Source organism: Erigeron canadensis, chromosome 1 (assembly GCF_010389155.1).
Source record: "Erigeron canadensis isolate Cc75 chromosome 1, C_canadensis_v1, whole genome shotgun sequence".
NCBI lineage: Eukaryota > Viridiplantae > Streptophyta > Magnoliopsida > Asterales > Asteraceae > Erigeron > Erigeron canadensis.
Window position 1 is genome coordinate 44,047,135 of NC_057761.1, and position 23,419 is coordinate 44,070,553.

The 23,419-nt window shown below is 33.3% G+C and overlaps 4 protein-coding genes across 5 annotated transcripts; 2 read left to right on the top strand and 2 right to left on the bottom strand.

Annotated features, from left to right (window-relative positions):
• The first annotated feature begins 3,358 nt into the window (after positions 1-3,358).
• Positions 3,359-4,708, top strand: LOC122585304 (small heat shock protein, chloroplastic-like). Its single transcript, XM_043757432.1, has 2 exons — positions 3,359-3,630; positions 4,160-4,708. The coding sequence occupies exons 1-2, from the start codon at positions 3,420-3,422 to the stop codon at positions 4,669-4,671; spliced, it is 723 nt and encodes a 240-aa protein (XP_043613367.1). The 5' UTR covers positions 3,359-3,419; the 3' UTR covers positions 4,672-4,708.
• Positions 4,709-11,592: 6,884 nt separating this feature from the next.
• On the bottom strand, positions 11,593-12,876 carry LOC122593172. Its single transcript, XM_043765546.1, has one exon. It carries the CDS (start codon positions 12,874-12,876, stop codon positions 11,593-11,595), a length of 1,284 nt encoding a protein of 427 aa, XP_043621481.1.
• A 5,296-nt stretch (positions 12,877-18,172) lies between these two features.
• LOC122608949 (E3 ubiquitin-protein ligase AIRP2-like) lies at positions 18,173-21,939 on the top strand. 2 transcript variants are annotated; one of them, XM_043782019.1, is made up of 5 exons: positions 18,173-18,522; positions 20,063-20,225; positions 20,413-20,479; positions 20,790-21,027; positions 21,121-21,939. In XM_043782019.1, exons 1-5 carry the CDS (start codon positions 18,431-18,433, stop codon positions 21,329-21,331), a joined length of 771 nt encoding a protein of 256 aa, XP_043637954.1. In that variant the 5' UTR covers positions 18,173-18,430; the 3' UTR covers positions 21,332-21,939. The 2 variants fall into 2 exon arrangements, with proteins under 2 accessions (XP_043637954.1, XP_043637959.1); XM_043782024.1 differs by lacking the exon at positions 18,173-18,522 and adding an exon at positions 19,937-19,953.
• Positions 21,586-23,296, bottom strand: LOC122593183 (GDSL esterase/lipase At3g48460-like). The gene is made up of 2 exons (XM_043765556.1): positions 22,343-23,296; positions 21,586-22,095 (listed from the first exon to the last, which is right to left on the bottom strand). The coding sequence occupies exons 1-2, from the start codon at positions 23,294-23,296 to the stop codon at positions 21,586-21,588; spliced, it is 1,464 nt and encodes a 487-aa protein (XP_043621491.1).
• Positions 23,297-23,419: the final 123 nt, after the last annotated feature.

The following is a 23,419-nucleotide window of genomic DNA, read 5'->3' on the forward strand; positions in this document are numbered from 1 at the left end:
CACGAACTCTCCGACGCAAGGCCTTACGGTCCTTTCTCATCTCATCATACTCAGCCTCCATCAAATCGATACGCCTCCAAAGATCACGTTGTGGAATAAAACAAAATATACATAAGATTTTGGTGCAATGATAATGATGATAAATAGTCAAACCGAGTACAAACCTGTTCTGAAATTTGCCTAATAGAAGTCTCATTTGTCGCGTCCCGAAGATCACGCATTGAAAAAGAGGCCACCTCCTGAAGACGAGCAGGAAGCATGATTCGAGCAAGATAATCCTCTGTTTCCGACTCTTTTTCCAAACAACTGTTCTTGGCAATGGTGGGAAAAACGACCTTAAAAGCCACTTGAGGACCAACATACTCCCGAGCACAGGGAGATCGAACAGAAGTACTCTTAGAGCGATCTGTTTCCTAGTCACCAGTTCTGGAGCCTTCGGCCTCGGAATCCTCCACCTCATGAACAACATTAGCACCAGCATCTTCCCGTAACTTCCTAACGGCAGCCGGACTCTTACCCGCCCCATGTGTCGGAGGATCCGTAACAAACTCCCCCCCACCCTCAGCACCTTGTCTTTCCTCACTATCGTCCAAAGCCATCTCAATGGTCTCCTTCTTTAGCTTTCGGACCTTCCCTCCTTTATCAGTTTTTCTTTTTTTAATTGCCTTCTTTCCAGAGGCTCCGCCAGTAGCTTCTTCTCCAGTAGCTTTCTTGTTACGATTAGAAAAATCCTCCTCAATGGCCTTCCGACGAGAGATAGTCTCCGGAGTATCCTGCAAAACTGTAACATCTTGCTCATGGGATACTTGTGCAACTCTGGTAGCAGTTTGCCCTTCCGGAAGGTCCGGGATACAATCAATGTCCTCCAAATTACTCCCCATATATGCTAAGAAGTCCATAACTAAAATAAATAAATAAATACAAAATTAGTCATAAGCCTGAATGCAAATAAGAAGAAGATAACACGAGAATAAATGCAAACAAGTGTAAGACTCAATAGGAAGGGTCGGAGAATCCGTACCCTTCCCTTCTTTGGTAATAAGCCTAGGAGTAGTCGGATGATATGACCAGACTTCACTAAGCTTCGCCAAATACAATACACCCTCCGGCAGCGTACGGCTCATGGTGGGCCTACAGAGTTTCTCCACCAGCTCCGGATTAAACTTCATCTCAGTCTTATTATCCGTAAGAGTGCCGCGAGCGTGACCTTTCATGTTCAGTACAGCAGGGTATGTAGCAGGGATAACAGACTCATCAACATAAAAAAATCTTTTCTTCCACCCTTTAATGGACGCAGTCACCCCGTAAATACACTCCGGAAGCTTCGACCCCGGTCTCTTTTGGATTGTAAACCAATCACCATCAGCTCCTAAGCAATAGAATTTACGAAAATCATCCACCGCGGGCTCCGCCCCATGCGCTCGGCAAACAGCCTCGAACATTGTTATCCTAAGGGCTCCGAAGGGTGTCATTTGAGAAACATGACATTTGAAATGTTGGAGAACCTCAAGGAAGAAAGTAGTAAATGGTAAACGAACATTTGATATCTCAAACATAGCCATATATAAGGGTATTTTCCCCACCGGAGCCATTCTAGCGTTATCGGAGGGATGGGGAAGTGTATAGTGAAGACTTAAAGGAAACCTATGTTGGCCTAAAAATTGCACTAACTCATCCCTCGTAACGTTACAGAAATTAACACACAAATCTTTTCTAGCACCCATAATAAAAGCAATTCGAAAACAAAAACCCACCTGCGGAGGCTCACAATAAGAAGAAAAGGAAGTCTATGAATGCTGCGAAGGCTGCGGATCGAGAGAAAAAATACGAGAGATTCCTGGAAAAAAAGAAAAGATGGAAGAAATGAAAATAAATGGTAGAATTTATAGGCATAATAAACGCTACAGTAACTCGTAGTGGAATGTCAGAAGGCACGAAACGTCTTGGGCGAACACGTGTGTTCCACTATCCGATGTAGGAGGCATTTATGACAATCTTTCCGAAGATGCTTACGTATTCATTACCATTATGGCTAAAAAACAAAATAATAATGACTAAATATTCCTAAGTTATAACTTTTCAAGTTTTATTTCTCTCTTTTTCTTTTCCTTTTTTCTTTTTTTAGGGGGAAGAGTATATAGCAATACAAGACACTCCGACTTTCAATTATTCACAACAATGAAAATTTCAAAAAATATTAAACTATATTAAACTTCTATCCTACCATCATACCAAGGCACGATGCTAGGCTGGGGGGCTTGATGATGTACCATCACTAATCATCCGGACGTTCCGGCATATTAGTATTAAATATGAAGTCCGCAACCTGCCTATCTGATGAAACTGCGTGCAAGTTCCGAACGCTACAGACATCTGGCAGACAAACAGTACAATATGGCACATGCCTCAGTACGTACAGCTCGTGCTTATGTCTCCTAACGAACGATCGTGGTACACCTGTCTAACAGTAACAGTCGTGTGTCGGAGACTATCGTTAAGTCGACCGTTAGGCCCAACTTCTAGATTCTTCGGCCCATATCGTGGACTCTAGGTGGGAGGTTTATAAATACCTCCCCACAAGAACCCTAGAGGGCAATGCATCTTTCACACACACACTCAGACCTACACTTGGTGGCGTGAGGTATCTACCATCTCATGCTAATAAGGAACCGCCGGCAAGTCTAAAATCACTCATCCTTACCCTCTGATCTCTAAATACCATTTTCTCATACTAGATTATACCCCTATTGAATTAAGTGTAACTTTACCCTTAAACACTTACCATCATTTTTTATTAGTTTATCACACAATATAACTTTCATAATTGTTCAAGTCAGTAATTGTAAATACATATATCAAATGCGATACTAAACAATTATACTTGATCTCATCAAATGGAATATCGAGCACTAGTGACATGAAATCCAAAAAAAATCGTGATTCGTAAACACGCAATAAGTATGAGAAATATTCAAGGCAGATTCTGGGCCGATGGGCCTACAAATATTATTATAATGGGCCAATAACTGTTATTGACTAATTGTGAAGTGTACGAAATATTCAAGCCAAATTCTGGTTGGATGGGCCTCATGATATTCTTATAACGGGCCACAAACTGCTGAATGCTGATCACTAAAAGAACACCATTTTTCTCATTTCCAGAGGCATCCAGAAAACTCAAAAATAATAACTATCGAATAATAAAAAGTTATCCAGAAGACCAGAAAGATCATGTAGGGGCCTGGGCCTATGACCTGCTGGCTGCTTCTAATCCCTTCTAGAATTTTCGATCTTGACCTTGGACTTATCTATATATACATATTACCCCCTTAACCTTCTAATCAAAGTTTCTTGAATAGCCAAGTGTACTAGTAGAAGCATACAAGCAAATAAGCAAGTAAGTTATAGCTCAAAGTCAGATGGCATTTCCATTGTTCTCTCAGACAATCATCACACCAAAATCAAACCTTTCATCTTTAGTTTTGATACCAAATAAACACAATAGGAAACAAAACACAATTATCAAAGCAGAAGCAGGAAATGGAGATCAATTACAAAGAACAAACCTCAAGACTCAACAACAACAAAAACAACCCATTAAGAAAAGACTCACCCAAGCCCCACCAATTGGTAAGTTTATATTCAAGGTTTCATTTCTTTCAGTTTTTTTTTTTCAATTGAACTTTTGAGATGGCTATGTATTATCAAGACTGAATCTTAATCTTTTTTTGTGCATGCCTCATGGTTTTACTAACTTAAGACTAAAAAAAGTTTTGTCACCTTTGTGATTGTCTGTTGAAATTTTGATTTGTCATTTGTGTATGCATAATACTTTCATAGAAAAGGCAGCCCATATATAAAATATGAGGTCTTAACTTTATTAATTCTTTTCTTGATTTTTTTAAATTCGCATCCAAAAGTTTCTAGCCATTTTTCTTGAATTTCTGACATGGGTTATGGGTAGGTATGCATGTTTTTTTTAAATATAACCTCACATGACCAATAAAAATTGAAATTTTTTGCGAGTCATTGGTATACATACCACCAATTGGTGATTCACAATTCAAGATTCTAACTGTTTTCTTGAATTTGTAACACTTTAAAATTTTGATTAAAAAACTAACAAAGATTCAATCTCTTATTCTTTATTGTTGATCAGGATTATGGGACAGATTTCCAACAGCAAGAACAGTACAACAAATGATGGACACAATGGAAAGACTAATGGATGACCCATTATCATACAACAATGCAATCAACAATATTGGCACATGGGGTCCACAAGGAGAAGGCACAAGTAGTTACAGTAGAGGCAGAACACCATGGGAGATCAAAGAAGGTGAACATGATTACAAAGTCAGGTTTGACATGCCTGGAATGACCAAACAAGATGTCAAAGTTTGGGTTGAAGAAAAAATGTTGGTCCTAAAAGCCGAAAAAATCGACAAAAACAACATTAATGGTGAAAGCAATAATGGGGAAGCAGCAGCCATTGATGATGAAGGAGATCAATGGAGTGCTAAGAGTTATGGAAAGTATAGTTTTAGGATTGCATTGCCTGAAAATATACAGTTTGAGAAGATTAAAGCAGAAGTTAGAGATGGGGTTTTGTATGTAACTATTCCTAAAGCCCCTGTTTCTTCAAAGGTTTTGGACATTAATGTACAATGAATAATGTAGAATGTATGTAAGTTGTTTTGTGTAACAATTTTCAAAAGTATATAGTATAATGCCAAGAGCACATGTTTTTTGAAATTTAGATCATATTTAGTTGGAATTAAATTTGGTGTGAGGCAGACTAAAAAAAGGGGTGAAGCAGTTTATAATAGACAAAATATATATTTTGTCTTGAACTCATGGCTCATGGGCATTTAAAAGGTTGTAAACGAATCAAACGAACATGAACGGGATCTTGTTCATTTAAAGGGCTATAAACGAATCGAACGAACACGAACGGGATTTTGTTCATGTTCGTTCGTTTAACTTAACGAACAGTTCATGAACAGATAAACGAGCATAATGACTTGTTTATGTTCGTTCGTTTGTGTTCATAAACGAATGTTCACGAACATAAACGAGCAAAATATTTATAAATTAAGTATTTTTATTTATAATTTTTCTTAAATAATTAGGTATTAATAATATATATTATATAAAAAATATTTATAAAAAACTATTTTCTATAGTATAGTTAATTATGTATGTATATATATTATATATATATATTATATGTAAACGAACATAACGACAAATGTTTACGAACATAAAAAAACTATTTTTCACGAACGACGGTTCATGAACGTAAATGAACGAATGAGAGCTTTGTTCATGTTCGTTCATTTAACTAAACGAAATAACACGAACGAACTTCCCGCCGAACGGTTCATAAATTGTTCGTGAATTGTTTAGTTCGTTTGCAGCCCTAGGCATTTTAAGATTTTATAATATTTGGGCAAAAAGGTGAAAAACGCCAATTCATCAGTACCAAATTGGTGAGTTTGATGAGGTGTTGGGGACTTGGTGCAATAAATCACAAGCCTCATAGGACGAAGCGTCAAAAGTCGAATTATATCCAAAGTTTTTTCTTTAAAAGAAATGTTACATTTACATTTTCCAAAACAAAAGGATGCATATTATTGTACTATACAAAATTTCTTTGGTTGCGCATACCAAAAATAGAATATACATTTGTGCGCATGTCCGTTGTTTCTCTTTATTTATTAAATTTATTTATCTATAATAAATTAAATTTAGATATACTCGTGATTCCTGAGGTGAGTATGATTGATGTAATAGTTTATTTGTTATATTATCGTATAATAATGCAATATTTCTTTTTTCTTTTTTTTTAAAAACTTTAATATTATAATAAAGGGAGTTGAATAATTCAAGGAATGACAACATAAAATTGATGTTATCAATGTTATGTGTTTTGTCTATTGTCCTTACATGTACCATAAAAGAAATTCTTTTTGCTATCCGTATAACTTTTATTATGTGATCTATCTATCCGCTTAACATTTAACAAAGTTTTTTGAAAAAATTACATTTTTAGTCTCTCAACTTGACAAGATTTACCGTTATTGCCCTTAAGTGAATTAATTGCAAAAAAAAAACGGAAGTTAGTCAAATTTTTCAATTTACACTCCGCTACCAGACGACATCTATTTGGTCCGTTAAGAGAGAGGTAAATTCATCATTTCAGCATCTTTTTCTTCTTCATCTTCTTCTTCTCATTCCTTTAACAGATAAACCTATGGAGAACACTATCTCTCCATCTATATACCTTACAAATACAACTAGATCAAAACACATCTCCACCCCCATCTATGATAAACATATATCCAATCTCAAACATATACAAACACACATAAAAACAGCGGAGCAACATATTGTGTATGAAATAACAAAACAAATAAAACATATATCATCAAAATAAAACATATCTCCTTATTCCTATTTACACTACGATCTACATCTCTGCATGTTTGCACTCAACAAATACATCTAGATCAGCTACATCGCTTCTTGTTTGCACTCCGATCTATCATCCATTCACCATCACTGACCTACCACCACTCCCAATCACAAATAAGATACACTATCACTGGAAAAAATGAGGACTAATACTTCACCGTCGGAAAAACATGATTATGTATATGTATGTATATATAGATCTCTGATGTTTTTCTCTAGAAAAATGCAACAGAAAAATGCGGTGGTGGTGGTGGCTTTTTCCGGCGACAAATGCAGCAGAACCGGTGGTGGTTGGAGTTTTTTCTGGTCACAAAAAAGGTGCGGTGTTTAGCCTCCAAAATCCCTATTTTTATTGAGAAATATAAACCCTCACAAAAGAGCATCAATACTTTGGGATGGAGGAGATAATGTGGCGGTGGGGCTTCTTTGAAGGAGAGATCGATTGAGGGTTTTTTTTTTTTAATCCTGACCAAGGAAACAAAGTAATATTATCTATCTGTATATGCATTGGTACAAATTTTAAATGATAGGTTATGATTTTGTAAAATTTGTGTATAGATTTGTGGTTATAAAATACAATATATGGATACATGTGGATTGAGAAGATGATAATGATGATAGTTTAGTAGGTACAGAATTATATTTATTATTGTTAATAGAAAATCTTTTTTTTTTATCAAACGGTGAATAATTAATTTGCCCCTCACTTAACGGACCAAATAGACGTCATCTGGTAGCGGAGTGTAAATTGAAAAAATTGACCAACTTCTGAGATTTTTTTGTAATTAATTCACTTAAAGGCAATAAATGTGAATCTTGCCAAGTGGAAGGACCAAAAATGTAATTTTCTCAAGTTTTTTTATGGTATCCGTATAACTTTTATGTGATCTATCTATACGTATAAATTTTGTAGGGTTAAATGCAAAATTTCATCAATATCGCATTTTTTCCCCCTCGGTTAGTTTTTGCCTTTTGTCATCCTTCTTTTTTTTTGAAAAGAAAATTTCATTAATCACTCACCCCGGCAAATCACCGGCTGTATATATATACAAGTATTTACAACGACATCTATTCAATCTTAAAATTACACCAATCATTCTAAGAAATTCCTTTGTGTTTTGATCTAGTCCTAAACCACAAAAAACCATTCGACTTAATTCCTTGGAGAAGATAATTAGTATTGAGGGTAGCATTATTAAACTTGATCTCGTTTCTCATTTTCCATATGCTCCAGCACCCGATGATAATTAAACCTTTGATAACCTCCTTTTCATCCTTAGTCTTTCCCTGCAACTCAATGATTTCCAACATATCCTTTAGTTCAAACATGAAGAATGGCGCCGTTCTGCACCAGTTCTGAATCATGTTCCAAAACCTCGATGCCACCACACAATCACAAAATAAGCGCTCCACTGTTTCAATCCCATCCCCGCAAAAACACACATTCCAGGCCCCCTTCTCCAATGTGAAGAACATTGCGACTTAACAGAGCCTTCATAGTAGGGATACGATCTATCAGAGCTCGCCATAAAAACAAGTTACATTTTTCGGTACCCACCTGCACCACTCAAAGTCCAATCTGTCACCATAATCTATTTCTTTCCACAAGAATTCTTTTACAGCTTTAACATTCAGAACGCCGTCTTTCCCTCCTAATCAAACCCACTTGTCCGACCCACTAGTTTATGTCGTGATGTCCCCACGTGCAAGTCTGTTTATGAGTGAAAGTAAATAAAGAGTGATTAATAAATGCTTTAGTTTTATTTATTTGACTTTAAGTATGTTCTATAAAAGAAAATATAGTTTTCGGGTTATGTTTGAAGGCTGGAAAAGAACATAGATAAAAGTGGGTAAAATGACAAATGTGGCCCCATGTGGGGACTTAACGACAAAGACGAATGTTTTTTAACGAAAATTAGACCACATGGATGAAAACAAATAAAAAACTAAATGATGCAGAGGACCCATGATCTGACCCAAACTCGTAATATATTTTATTTAAATAAGTAGTCTTTTTATAATTATTTGTTATCTTTTAATTTTGTTAGTTATTTTCAATAAGTGATCTTTTATTTTATTGGATAATCATAGATTGATTTGTTTCCTAGTTTAATCATGTTAGGATTAATATAACTAGGGATCTTTGGTTATTATATATATATATATGGCTACCATAGCATAGAGAAAAAAATAAAGCTAACTTTTAATCCTAACCATTAAAATTCACAATCCTTTAAATCTTGGCCTTTAAAATTCAAAGTCAAATTTCTAAAATTATAAAAGTCAAAAGATATAAACATGGTAACTTTTCAATTGTATAAAACATACTAACTAATTGCTTTAAAAAATTTAAGTAAATAGTACACTAAAAAAAAACAAATCATACGACAATGATAAGATTGTTTATGTATAACAACATACTTTAATTAGTTATTCTTACACTACAGTAGATAAATTATTTTTTTTTTGAAAGGTGAATTTCTCTTAAATATTTCGTGTCATGATTCGACAGCGAGAGGTCTAGCATACGTCGTCTTAACCGTGTCCGCGCTAGAGAGCTCACTCGAAGTAGAAATGCCTATTTCAAATACCCAATGGGGGAAAAATTTAATTAGTTTTGAATTATATATAATGAATAATGTTTGATATTTTCACATTTTTGATCGATTAGATTCAAATTAATGGAAGTTTTCTATTTTAGTTAATTTGGTAAATGGTAAACTTATAAACTCTCACACCAAATTTATAATTTCTAAGAAAAAAAATACTATAAGAAAGAATATGATAGATTTTTTTTTTTGAACGGCGGATGGGAAGGTCGTTCCATCGAGTTGAGCAGTGACATCCAAATGGGCAGTATGTTTAGGGTTCGAAATGCCTTACACCGCTAGTACCCCTAAAGGGAGCCCATTACATGCAAAATTTTGTAATCATAGATTCAAAAATAACTAGATGTTAGAGTTTTTACATAGATTAGAAGTGTGCTCGTGTAATACATGGCATCCAAATATTTTTTAAATGTTATCGTAAGGACATGAAGTTAAAAAGTAAGTGACGGTTTCTGGCTACTGTCATCCGTGAGAGTTGTGTAACATAGAGAGTTTAAGGTGTATCATACTACAAAGTTGAAAACCTTTGGGTAATAGTCCAGTGGCCACTAGCCACCACTTTACAGGGGAGGTCAAATTTGAGATAATCAAAGGATTATTAAGTGACTGAGAATCATCTGGACACTAGCCTGACTGGAGGATTAGTGGATACCAAATGGTACATTAGATGATTTCCATCCAATTACCTTTTTTTACTACAAAGTTGAATTTTTATTTGTATTGTTTTTACATTACCATTGTTATTATATTGACTTTTTAATTACGATAATATACAATATATAAGCACGACCCAGTTATGTTGACATGTTGCACTCTCTGATCTAACTCTAAACATTAAAAGTTTCATGTTCAAAAGTTCAACTCGTGATCGACCCGGGTTTACAGAGTTGGCCAAGTTATAGGTTAGCGGGTTGATAAGTAAAATAAGTTGATTAAATTATAGGTTAGCGGGTTGATAAGTAAGATAAGTTGGTTAGTCAAGTATGCTTTTAAGTGGATTGGTTTTGATTATGTCAAATCAGTTGTTTTTAGGTCAATTTCATAACCGGTCAACGACCGGGTATTGGTCTAGTTATATAGGGGAGTTGGATTATTATTGAGTTTTAGTTTTGATATCTTATTGAAGAACTTCTGTTCTTAAAATCCTTTGGTCCTTTGGTTCAATTGTGTTCTTTGATTTAATTTTTTAGTTTTGAGTCATTTTGTAAGTTTTGGTATGGAATCTATTAAATTTTTATACATATCTCTATACTAAATAAAAAAGATTATTATTACATTATTATTCTTATTTGACACCTTTAGATTCATTCTTAAAGTTTTTTTATTTTATTTTTTATCTCATTTATTTGTGATGTCATAAACACTTTTATTTCTAAAATTTATTGCATTTTTAATTTTATTATATTAAGATATTATTATTTTTTAAATATATTTTTATTTTCTTTTAAAAACTCTTATAATTTATACATGGTCTTTTAAGTTCAATCATCTAAATAATTTTGTCATAATAGATCTTTAAATTATCTGCATATTATACGGGTTAAAAAACTAATTTTAAGGTATATTATTTCGAGGTTATGATCATTGGATTGCGACAATTTTAGTGGTGAAGATACGTTTTTATGGATTCTAAATTTCTAGATGATTCATGGATTCTAAATTTCTAATAATTTTAAATTTCAAGGCTATGATCGTTGGACTATGACAACCCAGGTTAATTAGTTAGGTTAATTAGTTAGTACACGGATGATTCATGGGATTCTAAATTTCTAATAATTCTATCACCTTATGCTTTACGGAAAGTTATGCAAATTAAATATGAATGGTCCAGTCTGGTATTATTGATGCTGGCTAATAACATTATTATATTAGTTCATTTTATCTACTTGTTTTGTAACGCTGGTATATATCAACAAAAATAATTACTTGATAATTTATTTATTTAGTTATAATAACTAAAATAAATAAAATGTAGGTGATCGAGAGATGCATAAACAAATATCATTAGTGTGTGTGTTGGTGAACAATCAAAAATTGATTATTTCAACTGCCCAATTTGAATTATTTCCCATATTATGGAATATGGATCGTACATACCCAACTGTTTTATTCTCTTTTCATTTAATTTTAATGAGAGTTAGGCAGTTATAGCTACCTAAGAGGCTCCCCAATGGAGGCCACAAATCCACCTCAGACTAGTCCCTGTCAGCACCACATCAGCAAAAAATACTCCAAGGACTAATCCCCTTAAAATGAACCCAATGGACTCATCCACCTAAGACTAGTCTTGGACCCACCAATTATTTAATTCTACCAATTTATCCAAATTTTACACTTTTAATCCTCTAAAATTATAACAAACTAAAACATACACAAATAAAAAACACTTCATTAAAAATAAAAACATTACATAATCTATTAAAAAAGACACATTACAATACTTCAAATAAAGAAAACACACATTAAAATAAAAACATTAACAATACTTTATTATAAAAAACGCACATTAAGCCGGGAGGTGCCATACATGCTCCGTAAGATCATGGCGAAGAGCATGATGCACAGTGCGATCTCGAAGCTCCTTGCCTGTACGTTGGTGAAGTGCAATCTTTTCCTGGAACGTAAGCTCCGGTAAGACGATTGGGTCAATGTTGTCTCCTTCCTCGAGTGAGCTTATGGCGTACCCCGCGTCTTCAACCTTCATGTTATGCAATATAACACATGCGTACATTGTTCGAGTGATCCGATTCACGTTTTTTGATCTTGCTGGTTGGGTTAGAATGTGCCATGAGTTTTGAAGCCCTCCAAAGGCACGCTCGACATCCTTCCGGGCACTTTCTTGAAACTTTTTAAATTTCTTTCGCTTCTCATCTTGAGGGCATGAATACGCCTTTACAAAAGTCGACCATTCGGGATAAATGTCGTCCACAAGATAGTAACCCTTTTTGTAGTGGGTGCCATTAACAGTGAATGAGCTATCAGGTGCACGATCTTCAATGATTTCCCTAAATAAAGGCGACTGGTTCAGAACATTTATATCATTGTTCGAACCAGCTGTGCCGAAAAAAGCATGCCAGATCCACCTATCGTATGAAGCTACTGCTTCAAGCATGATGGTTGGATGACCGTGATCACCACGCGTAAACTGACCTTGCCATGCCTTGGGGCAGTTCTTCCAAGGCCAATGCATGCAATCAATGCTTCCAAGCATGCCTAGAAGGCCATGATGCTCTTCATGTCGAGCGTACAAGCGTTGTATGTCCTCGGGTGTTGGTCTACGCAAGTATTCATCCCTGTAAAGTTCAAACACACACTTACAATAATAGTCTAGATAACACCTTGTTGTTTCTTCACCCATCTGTAAATACTCGTCAAGCGAGTCGGGATTGTAGCCATACACCAATTGACATATGGCGCATACACACTTTTGGATGGTGCTGAAACCAGGCTTTCCTCGGGCATCAAGCTGCTTAACTTGCATTTTTTTAAAATGCAAAGGCACAGCACCCGGATTGCGAGATGGATATGATATTATGTCGTTGACAATGCGCATGAACATAGGTTTAGACATACGAAATCGTCGCCTAAAGCTCTTCAACGAATACTTTGGGTTTTCGTTAAAGTAAGCTGCCATTAGGCGCTCGTTAGCACCATATCGATCTCTTTCAACGACGCTACGGGGTATGTATGGTCTTGATGATTCACCTTGTTCAAGCAAATCAACACATTCGGCCATCATACCAAAAAGCTCTTCATCATCGTCTCCAGTAGGAAACAAATCGGGTCTCATGTACGTTGATAAACTTTAATGAAACTGGTTGTTCATGATAATTTATGTATATGAAAGTGTGTTTTGGTATAATATAGCTGAATATATGCAAGAGTGGTGTGAAATGGTGGTTCAGATGAAGTGTATATATAGCCATTTTGAAAAACTAGCCGTTAAGGACTAAAGTTGTAACTTTTTTGAACCTGTTTTGAACCATATAACCGTTTAGGGGCTAAAGTTGCCAAAAGATGAAACTTATGTTTGTCTTCTTCCTTTGAATTTATAGCCGTTAACATTAAAAAAAAAAAAAAATTAGAGGCGAGACTAGTCCCTGGAGGAACGAACGTGCCGGACGAACGACCCGAACGAGAGGGGAACGAGTCCCACCCAACGGTGTAGACTCGTCCCTGTGAGCCGGACGAGCGCGAGAACGAACCATTGGGGACCTTCTAAACATATTTGCTAAGACAAAAAAAAACCCATACGTTTGGTAGTTGTGGTTAAAAACCATACCTTTGTTAATGCTGTATTATTTTACTTCTGGTGTTTCCTTTTTCGTATTTTTAAAATTTTTTTTATTAGTAACCGTATTTAAGAGTGAGTTGAATAAATAACTTACGCGAGTTATTTAATTTTTAATTTTTTATTTTTCATGGAAGCAGAGGCGGTACCAGGAAAAAATTCCAAATGAGGCAAATTTAGAAAACTTATGAAAAATAAATCTAAAAGAGGGCAAAATGTTAAAAATCTATAGAAGTTTTTTAAAAATTTATGAAAAATTTAAAAATACATGCCGAAATTTAAATTTGGAGGGGGGCATTGGACCCCCTTGCCCCCCTTTAGTACCGCCCCTGCATGGAAGTTTTCTGTTGGCTCCTCTCAATAAAATGATCGTTAGTTTAGATTTTGAAACAGAGAATTAACTATTCTTCAAATTAATTAATATGTAATATATATATTTTTAAATAATGTATTAAATATAATTAACTAGACCTCAGGACGGGTAGTATCAAAATATATTAATCAAGCTAAAATAATTAAAATTCAAGATTATTAAATAGATACTAAAAAAATTAGAATACTTAAAAATAAAACATAAAACGATTCAAAGTAAACTATTTAAACTAAATGAAATATTTAGATTAGCCAAGTCATATAAAACTTAATTAATATGGAAAAAAAAAACATACGAAAATTAACTTCATATAAATATTGTATCTAGTTTACCTTTTTTTTTTCAATTTTAATATTTAGATTAGCCAAGTCATATAAAACTTAATTAATACAAAAACTAAAAAATTAACATACGAAATTAACTCCATATAAATATTGATTTTAGTTTATCATTTTTTTCCCAACTTTTAGTTAAATAAAAAACTTGCAGTTTCTTATATTCTAAAAATGTAAACTATATAATTTGAAAAACACATACCAATTCATCAACAAATAGCATCTCGAATGTTTTGATTTCCTTCGGGTTGTTCCACTCCGGTATAGTCCATACATGCACAACACAGAGTCGTAGATGATGGTTAACATGTGTTGGTTTAAACTCTTCAAGATGAACTAATCTGTTTTTATTTTTTGTTGTTGAAGAATAAGCCATAACGAACCTATAATGTATAACAAATTAAATTATAATCAATAATAATAACAGTAACATAATAATTAAATGTTAAATCATAATAATAATAACAATTAATATGAACAAATATAACTAAATTAAAATCATAATGATTAATATGAAGTAATTATATAAACTAACTTAAAATCAATAATCTAAAAAATCATGGTATAGTCGAACAAAAAGTCGAACTATCATATCTGTAGTTTTTGCTGCCCATTCAGAGCCTCTTCTGTCTCTTTTATGTTATTAGCAATGATATTGATAAAGTAAACACAAAGCAAAGAAAGTAGGGCGGGATGGGATGTGAACAAAAAGTATAACAAAAATAGAACGTAAGGTAATTTTATAGGTTTTAGGTTTTATGTATATAAATAGATAAATAATTATAATAATAATAATAATAATAATAATAATAAAGTTTTTTTTATTAAAAGTAATAGGTCGGTCATAGAATAAATAATATTAGAAAAAATAGAGGATTAATGAGAAGAGAGTATTAGGCTTAAGGAGAGGGATTATGGGTGTCAAGTGTACCCCCAACCATTTTTTTAGTTATATTATAGATAATCAACTTTTCAAAAAAAAATATATATATAATTAATAATCAACTTTTAACTTCGATAGCTATAATATGAGCAATGGTGGTTAATAAAATTTACTATTCAAAAAAAATATATAATTAATAATCAACTTATAAATTCGATAGCTATAATATAACCAATGGATGTTCGATGAAGCCATTGAGGCGACTTAAGACGACTCATGATGGTATACCAAAATAAGTAACGCGAAATGCCGTATTTCACGGGTTTTGGGTTTTAATACCTCGACGGTGTATGGGGGTTAAGATGTAGACAGCCTTACCCCTACCACGACGTTGTAGGGAGGCTGCTTACATATTCTAAGATAGAACCTGGACCTCCGGCCTTGCAAGAGATGATGATAGAGCCCATGACCACTGTCCAGAGACAAGAATGTTAACCACTTGATCCAACTTTGCTGGTTAGTATACCAAAATCATATAAATATTTCTTTTAAATATTTTTACCCATTTCATCATGTAGCCATGTAGGATAACATAAAACAATGACAATTATAATATACAATATAGTTTGATGTGTGTAAGAGCGAAAACAAATAAAAGTTTTTAGAAAAAACTCGATGCGGTTTGACACGGAAAGGCTGACGATGTTAAACAGATCAATATGTGATATCAGGTAGTTTAAAGCAGTACGAACTGATCTTTTATATACAACATTTATTATCATGCATTTTAATGTAACATGTCATTACAAATCAATTTATTGAACGACGTAAAATTTGCTTTTTAATTATATGTATGTATATATTAGTCCTAATATCGTACGGATTGACTATATATGATTTATAATATGATTAAATATATTGTAAACAATGAGTTTATTATTAGATAAAATGTAAATGTAAATGTAAATATATATGAGATTTTGTGAGAGTTTTGTTTGGTCAAAATTGTTTTAGTTATAGTTTGTCGGTCATAACATGGGTAAATCACCAAATTTTGATATGTAAATATTGTTTTCCTATGACGATAGATTTACAATAAGAATATTTAAATTAAAGTTATACCATAAAAACTAATCGCTGAAACTTTAATCTGGAATTGATAATTTAGGTGTATCATAATTTAGACAATCAGATATATGATAGATCATCATGTATGGACTTTTACTTTTAATGCACAATATATATATATATAGCATATATAAAAAACCTATTTACGCCACCTATTTGTTCATAAAATTCAAACTTAAATAATACCATCGAACCCAAAAACATAATTTATCTCAATCTCAATTAACAATACGCCATGTATATATTGTAATATATAGCATAAGTTTATGGAAAATAAGAAATCGATGAACACATGATAATTAAATTAAAGTAAATTATAAATAAGAAAAAAAATACCTTAAAATTCTCTATGATTCAAATCTTATAAGCCTTATGTTGGCTGACGTTCTTTTACTTTTTAAAATAGATTGATAATTTGGGGCTAGAATATGTGTTATATATATAGGCTAAGAGTTATAAATTAATTAGGAATCATAAAAAAAAATTATTTAAAAAGTTATTAAAAGGAAACATGTGTTATGCTAAGTGTCATTTAGGAAATCCTTCAATCCTGTTTTAGTTTATTGGTAGATATGTATCATAGGCATAGACAAAGAAAACTAGGCATGCCAATTTTCTAACATTACTTAAATAACAATTATTCGTATGAGAAAAGTATTATAATCCAGAAAGATTTGCAAATTAAAGTCCCAATTGGAGGGAGCATCCATATTAATAAAACTGAATTCGAATAATGAATGGATTATTTAAGGTTAGGATAATTTGGAGAGTTGTACATATAATTATATAAATATAAATTTAAACTTATATATTATTAACATAATAAAATATAAAAATGGAGCGATTCTCGTCCACAGCCATTTCTTTAGACTTTTTAGATGCTGTGTGTTTGTTTTATATTTATATATATACTAACAATTAAAAATTAGAAATTAAAAATGAGAAGAAAATGACAACTGAACACATCATTTTTCGCGATGATATCTAACTTCAATTTATGTGTTGTTATTTTTATGAATTTCATTTTGAAAAATACCAAAGGTTATAACAAAACAAGAATGTTACTATTGACTAAGGAATCCACCACTTGATCAAATTAATGGTAATGATGAACGACTATTACGTAATGATACAAACATATATTATTTGATTGCCTATGCATAAAAATAGAAATATTTGGTACCACCGATACCTACTCCAAAGAATACCCGGCTGGGAATGTATGTTGAGGCATGACACCAAGTCTTGTTATGCTACTGTTAGAGGCTCGAAGCTGACGCCTGATCAAAGTGTTTAATAGGTTCGGAGAAAAATGGAGCCTCTACCTGATTTTTGTTTATTTTGACATTGTTACTAGTAATTTGACACTTAGTGCTATACTTTTTAACATTTACCCGGCTCTTATATATGATGGAATACTAACCTCCTCAAAAATACGACTATGCTGTATTTTTAAATCCATCAATGTGACATAGTGGATGATATATTTTAAAGAGTCTTAAATTAAATTTTAACGATTAGGTAAACAAAAAGTTTAAAATTTAACTTTAAAATAAAAAAAATGATTGATAAATCTAAAATATATATCTAAAGATATATTTAATGCTTTAGTCATACATGTATTATGAGTTTTCACTCTTTTAATCTTTATAATTTATTATATGATGTATTATGACTGTCATTATCTTATTCTTATGTATATTTTTGGATACATATTAATCATTATAAAAATGTCACATTTAAATTTGCATATATCTTAATTGAAAACTCAATTTACCATAAAAATAAAAGCTCATTCGTTTATTCAAAATATATGTACAATAATATATTTTGAAACAGAAAGAAGTATTCTTTCCCTTGAAAGGAATAAAAAACTGCCACATGAATATTAATAAAAACAACACTACTCCACCAAGGCTTCCTTTTAACAAACCCAAAATACTCAACCAACAACTTCCTAACCCCATTTTACAGTCTTCATCCCTCATCATCAACCATCAATATTTGACTAGATATAAATGTGTATATGTATATATTCCCATTATTAAATATTTTAACATTAATAAATTTGTATAAATTGTCCAACTTAAAGCCGCCCCATATCAAGCAACCCACCATAGGATAAGATTAAAAGCCCCAACCCTTCCTTTGCCTTTTCTTCCAAGCTTTTCATTTCTTATTATTTAAGAGTTTTTATTTTTTCCAGATATAATCTTTGAAGGGTTTGTTTCATTTTGTGTTAAGAATCAAAGGAAATAATACCCACAAAATAAAGTTTAATTCTTGACTATTTATTTTTTCAAAATCAAGAAAATAAAGAAAATCTTGAAGAATATGGATATGATGATGTATTACCCACTTGGGAGGTCTTCTTATGAAGATTCTTTGAAGGTTATTGAAGCTGATATACAACATGCCAATGCTTTGTAAGTATATATTTATGTGTATTTTTAATTTTTATTTTGAAAGTTTTTGTTGATGAGTTATTTATTGGAATAGTGGTTAAAAATATCCTCATATTTTTTTTTTAAGGTTATTGTTATTATATTTGTTATATATATATATATATAATATTTTTGTGTTTTTAAGAAGTTAATAAATTTTTGAAGTTTCATGTTTGATTTTTTACTTGAATTCTTGAAATATAGTTCTTAAAGATGGATTTTATATATAATAAATTTGATGATTATTTTTCTGTAATTTATTTGATGAATTTTAAAGAAGAAGAAAGATGATCAAATAAAAAATTGTCCATTTTTGTTGGCTAACTAAAAAAGTTTGCTTTAGTTCCAGTCTTTATGTTGCTAGTTCCTTTACTTTTCATAGCTAACTACTCTTTGTTATTATTTATAACAAAATGCAAGAAGGGAATGAAAAATACTAAAGTTTAACAACAATGGGTGATTTTATTTTATTTTATTAATTTTTGACAGAATTATAGTATATTTTTACTTTTACTTTTCTGGATACCAATCGTTCATTTGCAGATGACATGCCAAAGATAATTACTCTAAAAATGAATTCCTTATTATTTTTTGACAAAAAGAAGTCTATATTACTTGACATTACTTTCTAGTTTCAAATTCACGTGATTTTATTGAAGTTAATTTTAAATATTCTTAAGTGGTTGAAGGTTCAAATAATTTTAAATATCATGTTAAGCAATAAGTATAACCTGGTCTATTGATTATAGAAGTCAACAGAGGTAGGCTTATATTTAGTTGGAGTTGGTAATATATTGACAAAGACTTATATCTTTACATCAACATCTTTTCTTTTTTGGAAAGAGGGGAACAAAATCTTGTTTGGATGGAGAGGATAACATTCTTAATATGTTGAACTAGTCAATGGATCATGAATACGATCGATATAATTCGATTTTAACCACTTGATTCCAAACTTTATGCTGTAAGCACAGAACTTAAGTGGTTTGGGAAATGTTTCTTGGGGTTTAGCTGTTATTTAGCATTTTCGTGGTTGGTTCCTGCATATAAGGTGTGGTTATGGCCAAAGGTGGCGACTTTAACCTGTTTATTATCGGATAGGCCCTTCGGGCAATGTTTCATCTTCAACGTATTATATTTGGTAAAGGAAAAAAGGTTGTCCGAACAGGACACGTGTCAAATGATTGAAAGTCAGTGTACGTGTTTTTTTGTAATGCATAAAGCCTCCTAATTATTTTGTTTAAAGTTCTAGATTATTATTGGAAATTATTTATGAAACGCTAATTGTTTATAGGAAACCCAATTGTCTCACGTGTTTGACGTAGGTAGAAGTTACACGCATTTGACTTGCTATATATCTCACTCATTTTGGTATTTGCAGTTGTGATGTGGATCCTATTTGCTTAATGTAATGTAAGTTAACATGGAATCTTGGAGTGAAAGGAAACTGATGTAAATGAATGCAGAAGATACGGTTTTTATTTCAAGACTGATTCATTTTTCATTAATTTCTGAATTTCAGGGCTGCTGCAATTCCTAAAACCAAAGATGGTGCTCGATTTCAAATGAAATTAGTTCAAGATCAATTGGCACCTCTCATTATGTTCTTGCTACAATGGATAGATTCTTCATGCACATGTCTCTTGCCTAGATACTTGAACCTTTTCAATGTTATCATCTATAAGGTCGGTTAGCTGATTTTTTTCAATCATTAGTTTTTATGCAGATGTCTTAAAATATTACTGTAACATTTTTACCTATTTCCTGAAGACGGTAAAATAATAAAAAGGCTAAATGTATAGAGCATAACTGCATAATGCTGGTATTCAATGTTGCTCATTTCATAACTTAATAATTATGTCTTTCTTATAGGTATATACCGATGGAAGACCAAAGATATCTAGACACGGGAGGAAGGCAACTGTGAGTGACTTTTATGGTAAGCCAATCTATCTTCAATAAATGTACCATTATCAGTGCATACCCACAAATTGGAAGAAAATATTTAAGTTGGTGATAGTCATAAGATATCTGTTATGGCAGTGCACGCCCAGTTTGGAAATATTGGATCTGCTACTAAATTTGTGTGTTGCTTATGGCATATGAGTTTCTTTGTTTGTTCTTTATTTGAAATCTTTTCTGTTGTTTTCTATATATAATGAAAACTTATTTGATTGAGACATGACATTAAAATTATGTTTTGTGCATGTGATTGATCCTCTTTTGATAAAAAACTATATTCTGTGCAGCCATCATACTACCGTCTCTTAGAAGGCTACATTATGACTTGGTGGAGTTGGATAATGGGCCTAAAGAAGAGAGCTCGGTATTGGAGATCTCGGGCCAAAAGAAACTAGAAAAAGATGATGGCTTCACTAATATCGATTTGGAACGAGAAGATGAATGTGGAATTTGCTTAGAACCCTGCACAAAGATAGTCTTGCCTAACTGTTGCCATGCAATGTGCATCAACTGTTATCGCGATTGGTAATATATCTTGCATCAATGAGGTTTACAGTACAACAGAATAGTGTTTGTGATTCATGACACTGACATTGTCTTTTTCCTTTCAAATCGCAGGAACTCAAGATCAGCATCGTGTCCGTTTTGTCGGGGTAACATAAAGAGAGTACAGTCACGAGATTTATGGGTTCTCACGTGCAACGATGAAGTTATAGATGCTGATCTAGTTTCAAAAGAGGATTTGGTGCGTTTCTATTTATACATTAATAATCTCCCTAAAGATTCTCCGGATGCCCTTTTCTTCATGTTCTACGAGTATCTAATATGAGCTGAAGAAACTAGAGGATTTATTGTATAGAGGGAGATGATCAAAAAACATTAAAAAAAAAAAAAAGCCGACCCTTGAAATGTAAATAGAGGTTGGTTGTAAGTATATTTCCTTCAAATTTGTTACATGAAAATAAATACAAACTTGTTCATTATTATGTGCTACTCTATAACTTTCTACTGTACAACGTAGCTTAGCCCTCTGAATATCACAATCCGGGGCGGGATAATAGGTTGGGGCCAGGCATGGCTTGGCTACACAGCGGCAGACTTTTTCATGAGCTGCTCAAACGGTGGATTACAACACCCATTATTTATGTATTGATCCGTCATATGATAGTTCATGGACTCAGTGGGATGGATCCCATCCCAGCTTATGTATTGGCTTGGATTGTCGCATATGGATGTACCTGCAGAACCGCACAAGGACTGAAGATTAAAGTTCAGGTTGTCTTGTGCTGCAGAAGCTCCACAGCAAGTTCTACGAGTTTCACGAATCTTGCATTTTGCAGCGTTGTTTACGATATTATAATATGCTTTCCAAGAATCTGCATATATGATTGTAACATCTGGGAACAACTTTCTTAATATTTCTAATTTGGCTTGCAAGATTTGGTTGTGGATTACAACAGCTGCATTCACAATCTGTGAACAGCCTGATCTGTCACGAATGCTTATCGGAGTTATGGAGATGTCTAGAGGAAGACAACCAAGTGGTGGTAACCCTTGAACTACTATGTTCTTAGCCCCGTTTCTTATCAATGTCTGCATTGCAAGACGTGTTAGTAATGGTCATCTTTAAATGTTTAATAAGAACAAAATAAATCAAAATATGATTCATGAGTAGAGTCGGTAGACAACTTCACAAAAATGACTGGTTCCATGGTCAGATATTTTAATTGTTTTTCAAGATGTTTGAAATCTTTAGGTAAAATGTGTCTGATAAGTTGCAGGATACAACTCACTGACAATTCATACGTTATTTTATAGGAATAGTAGTTGCAACACGTACCCGGACAAGTTCTGTTGTATATACAACGGATGACTTGGCTATCGAACGAAGGGGTATCTTGGATCCAACTGCACGTGAATAATCATTGATTCCAATCTCCCCGACCCAAAACAATGCAGTTTTCATTTTTGCTTGGCATCCGTTTTGATCTAACCCTTTACATAGGTGATCTACTTGAAACTTTTTGTACCATTCTAACTGAGTCCATACACCTAAGGGTGTCGCTTTCCACAGAAAAAGTCGAGCGAACTTGGAGAAAAGGTCATTGGCTACAGTTGTGCATCCAGCAATAGCAAAGTTTGCACCACTAGTGAAGTTAGCCGAGGTTGATTGGTACGGAGGTAAAACCGGCAAGCCTAGGGAGTCTGTTATAAAATCAAGAACTAGCCGACCATCACATAACCGGTTAGAGCTCTTTCCGAATGTGGTGGATCCATAAGGAGAGCTTAAAGAGCCGGAGAATGATATAGTGAGACTACCCATGAACTGAGCGTTTCCTGTATCCGTATATGAATCTCCAAAAGCGTACATGGAGGAGAAACAACCTTTGTATTTATCATGGAATGGAGTTGGTTTTTGTGGCTCTTGTGGGGGTTCTGGCTTATTATCTTTAGGCGGTTTTGGTTTAGGGTCTTCAGGTGGATTTTGTGGAGGAGGCTTTGGTTTCGGATCCTCTTGAGGCGGAGACTTTGGTTTAGGGTCCTCTTTTGGTGGAGGCTTTGGTTTTGGCTCCTCTTTTGGTGGAGGCTTTGGTTTCGGTTCCTCCTTCGGTGGAGGTTTTGGTTTGGGTTCCTCTTGCGGCGGAGGCTTTGGTTTAGGCTCGTCTTGGGGCGGAGGCTTTGGTTTTGGGGGAGTACAATCCTGTGGTGGTTTTCTATGTGCCAATGCAGGATAGAGAGTAAAGGATATAATGAGAACCACAAGAGGAAGAAAGATACATCTGAATTTCTTCATTCTTGAGGTTGAATGAATCTAATCTAAACCTGTAAGTTAGTTTAGAATAAAGAAAAAAGAATTCAATCTATATCTATATAGTAATATTTCTACATGTTTTTAGGAGGAAGAAGGGTCAAAATT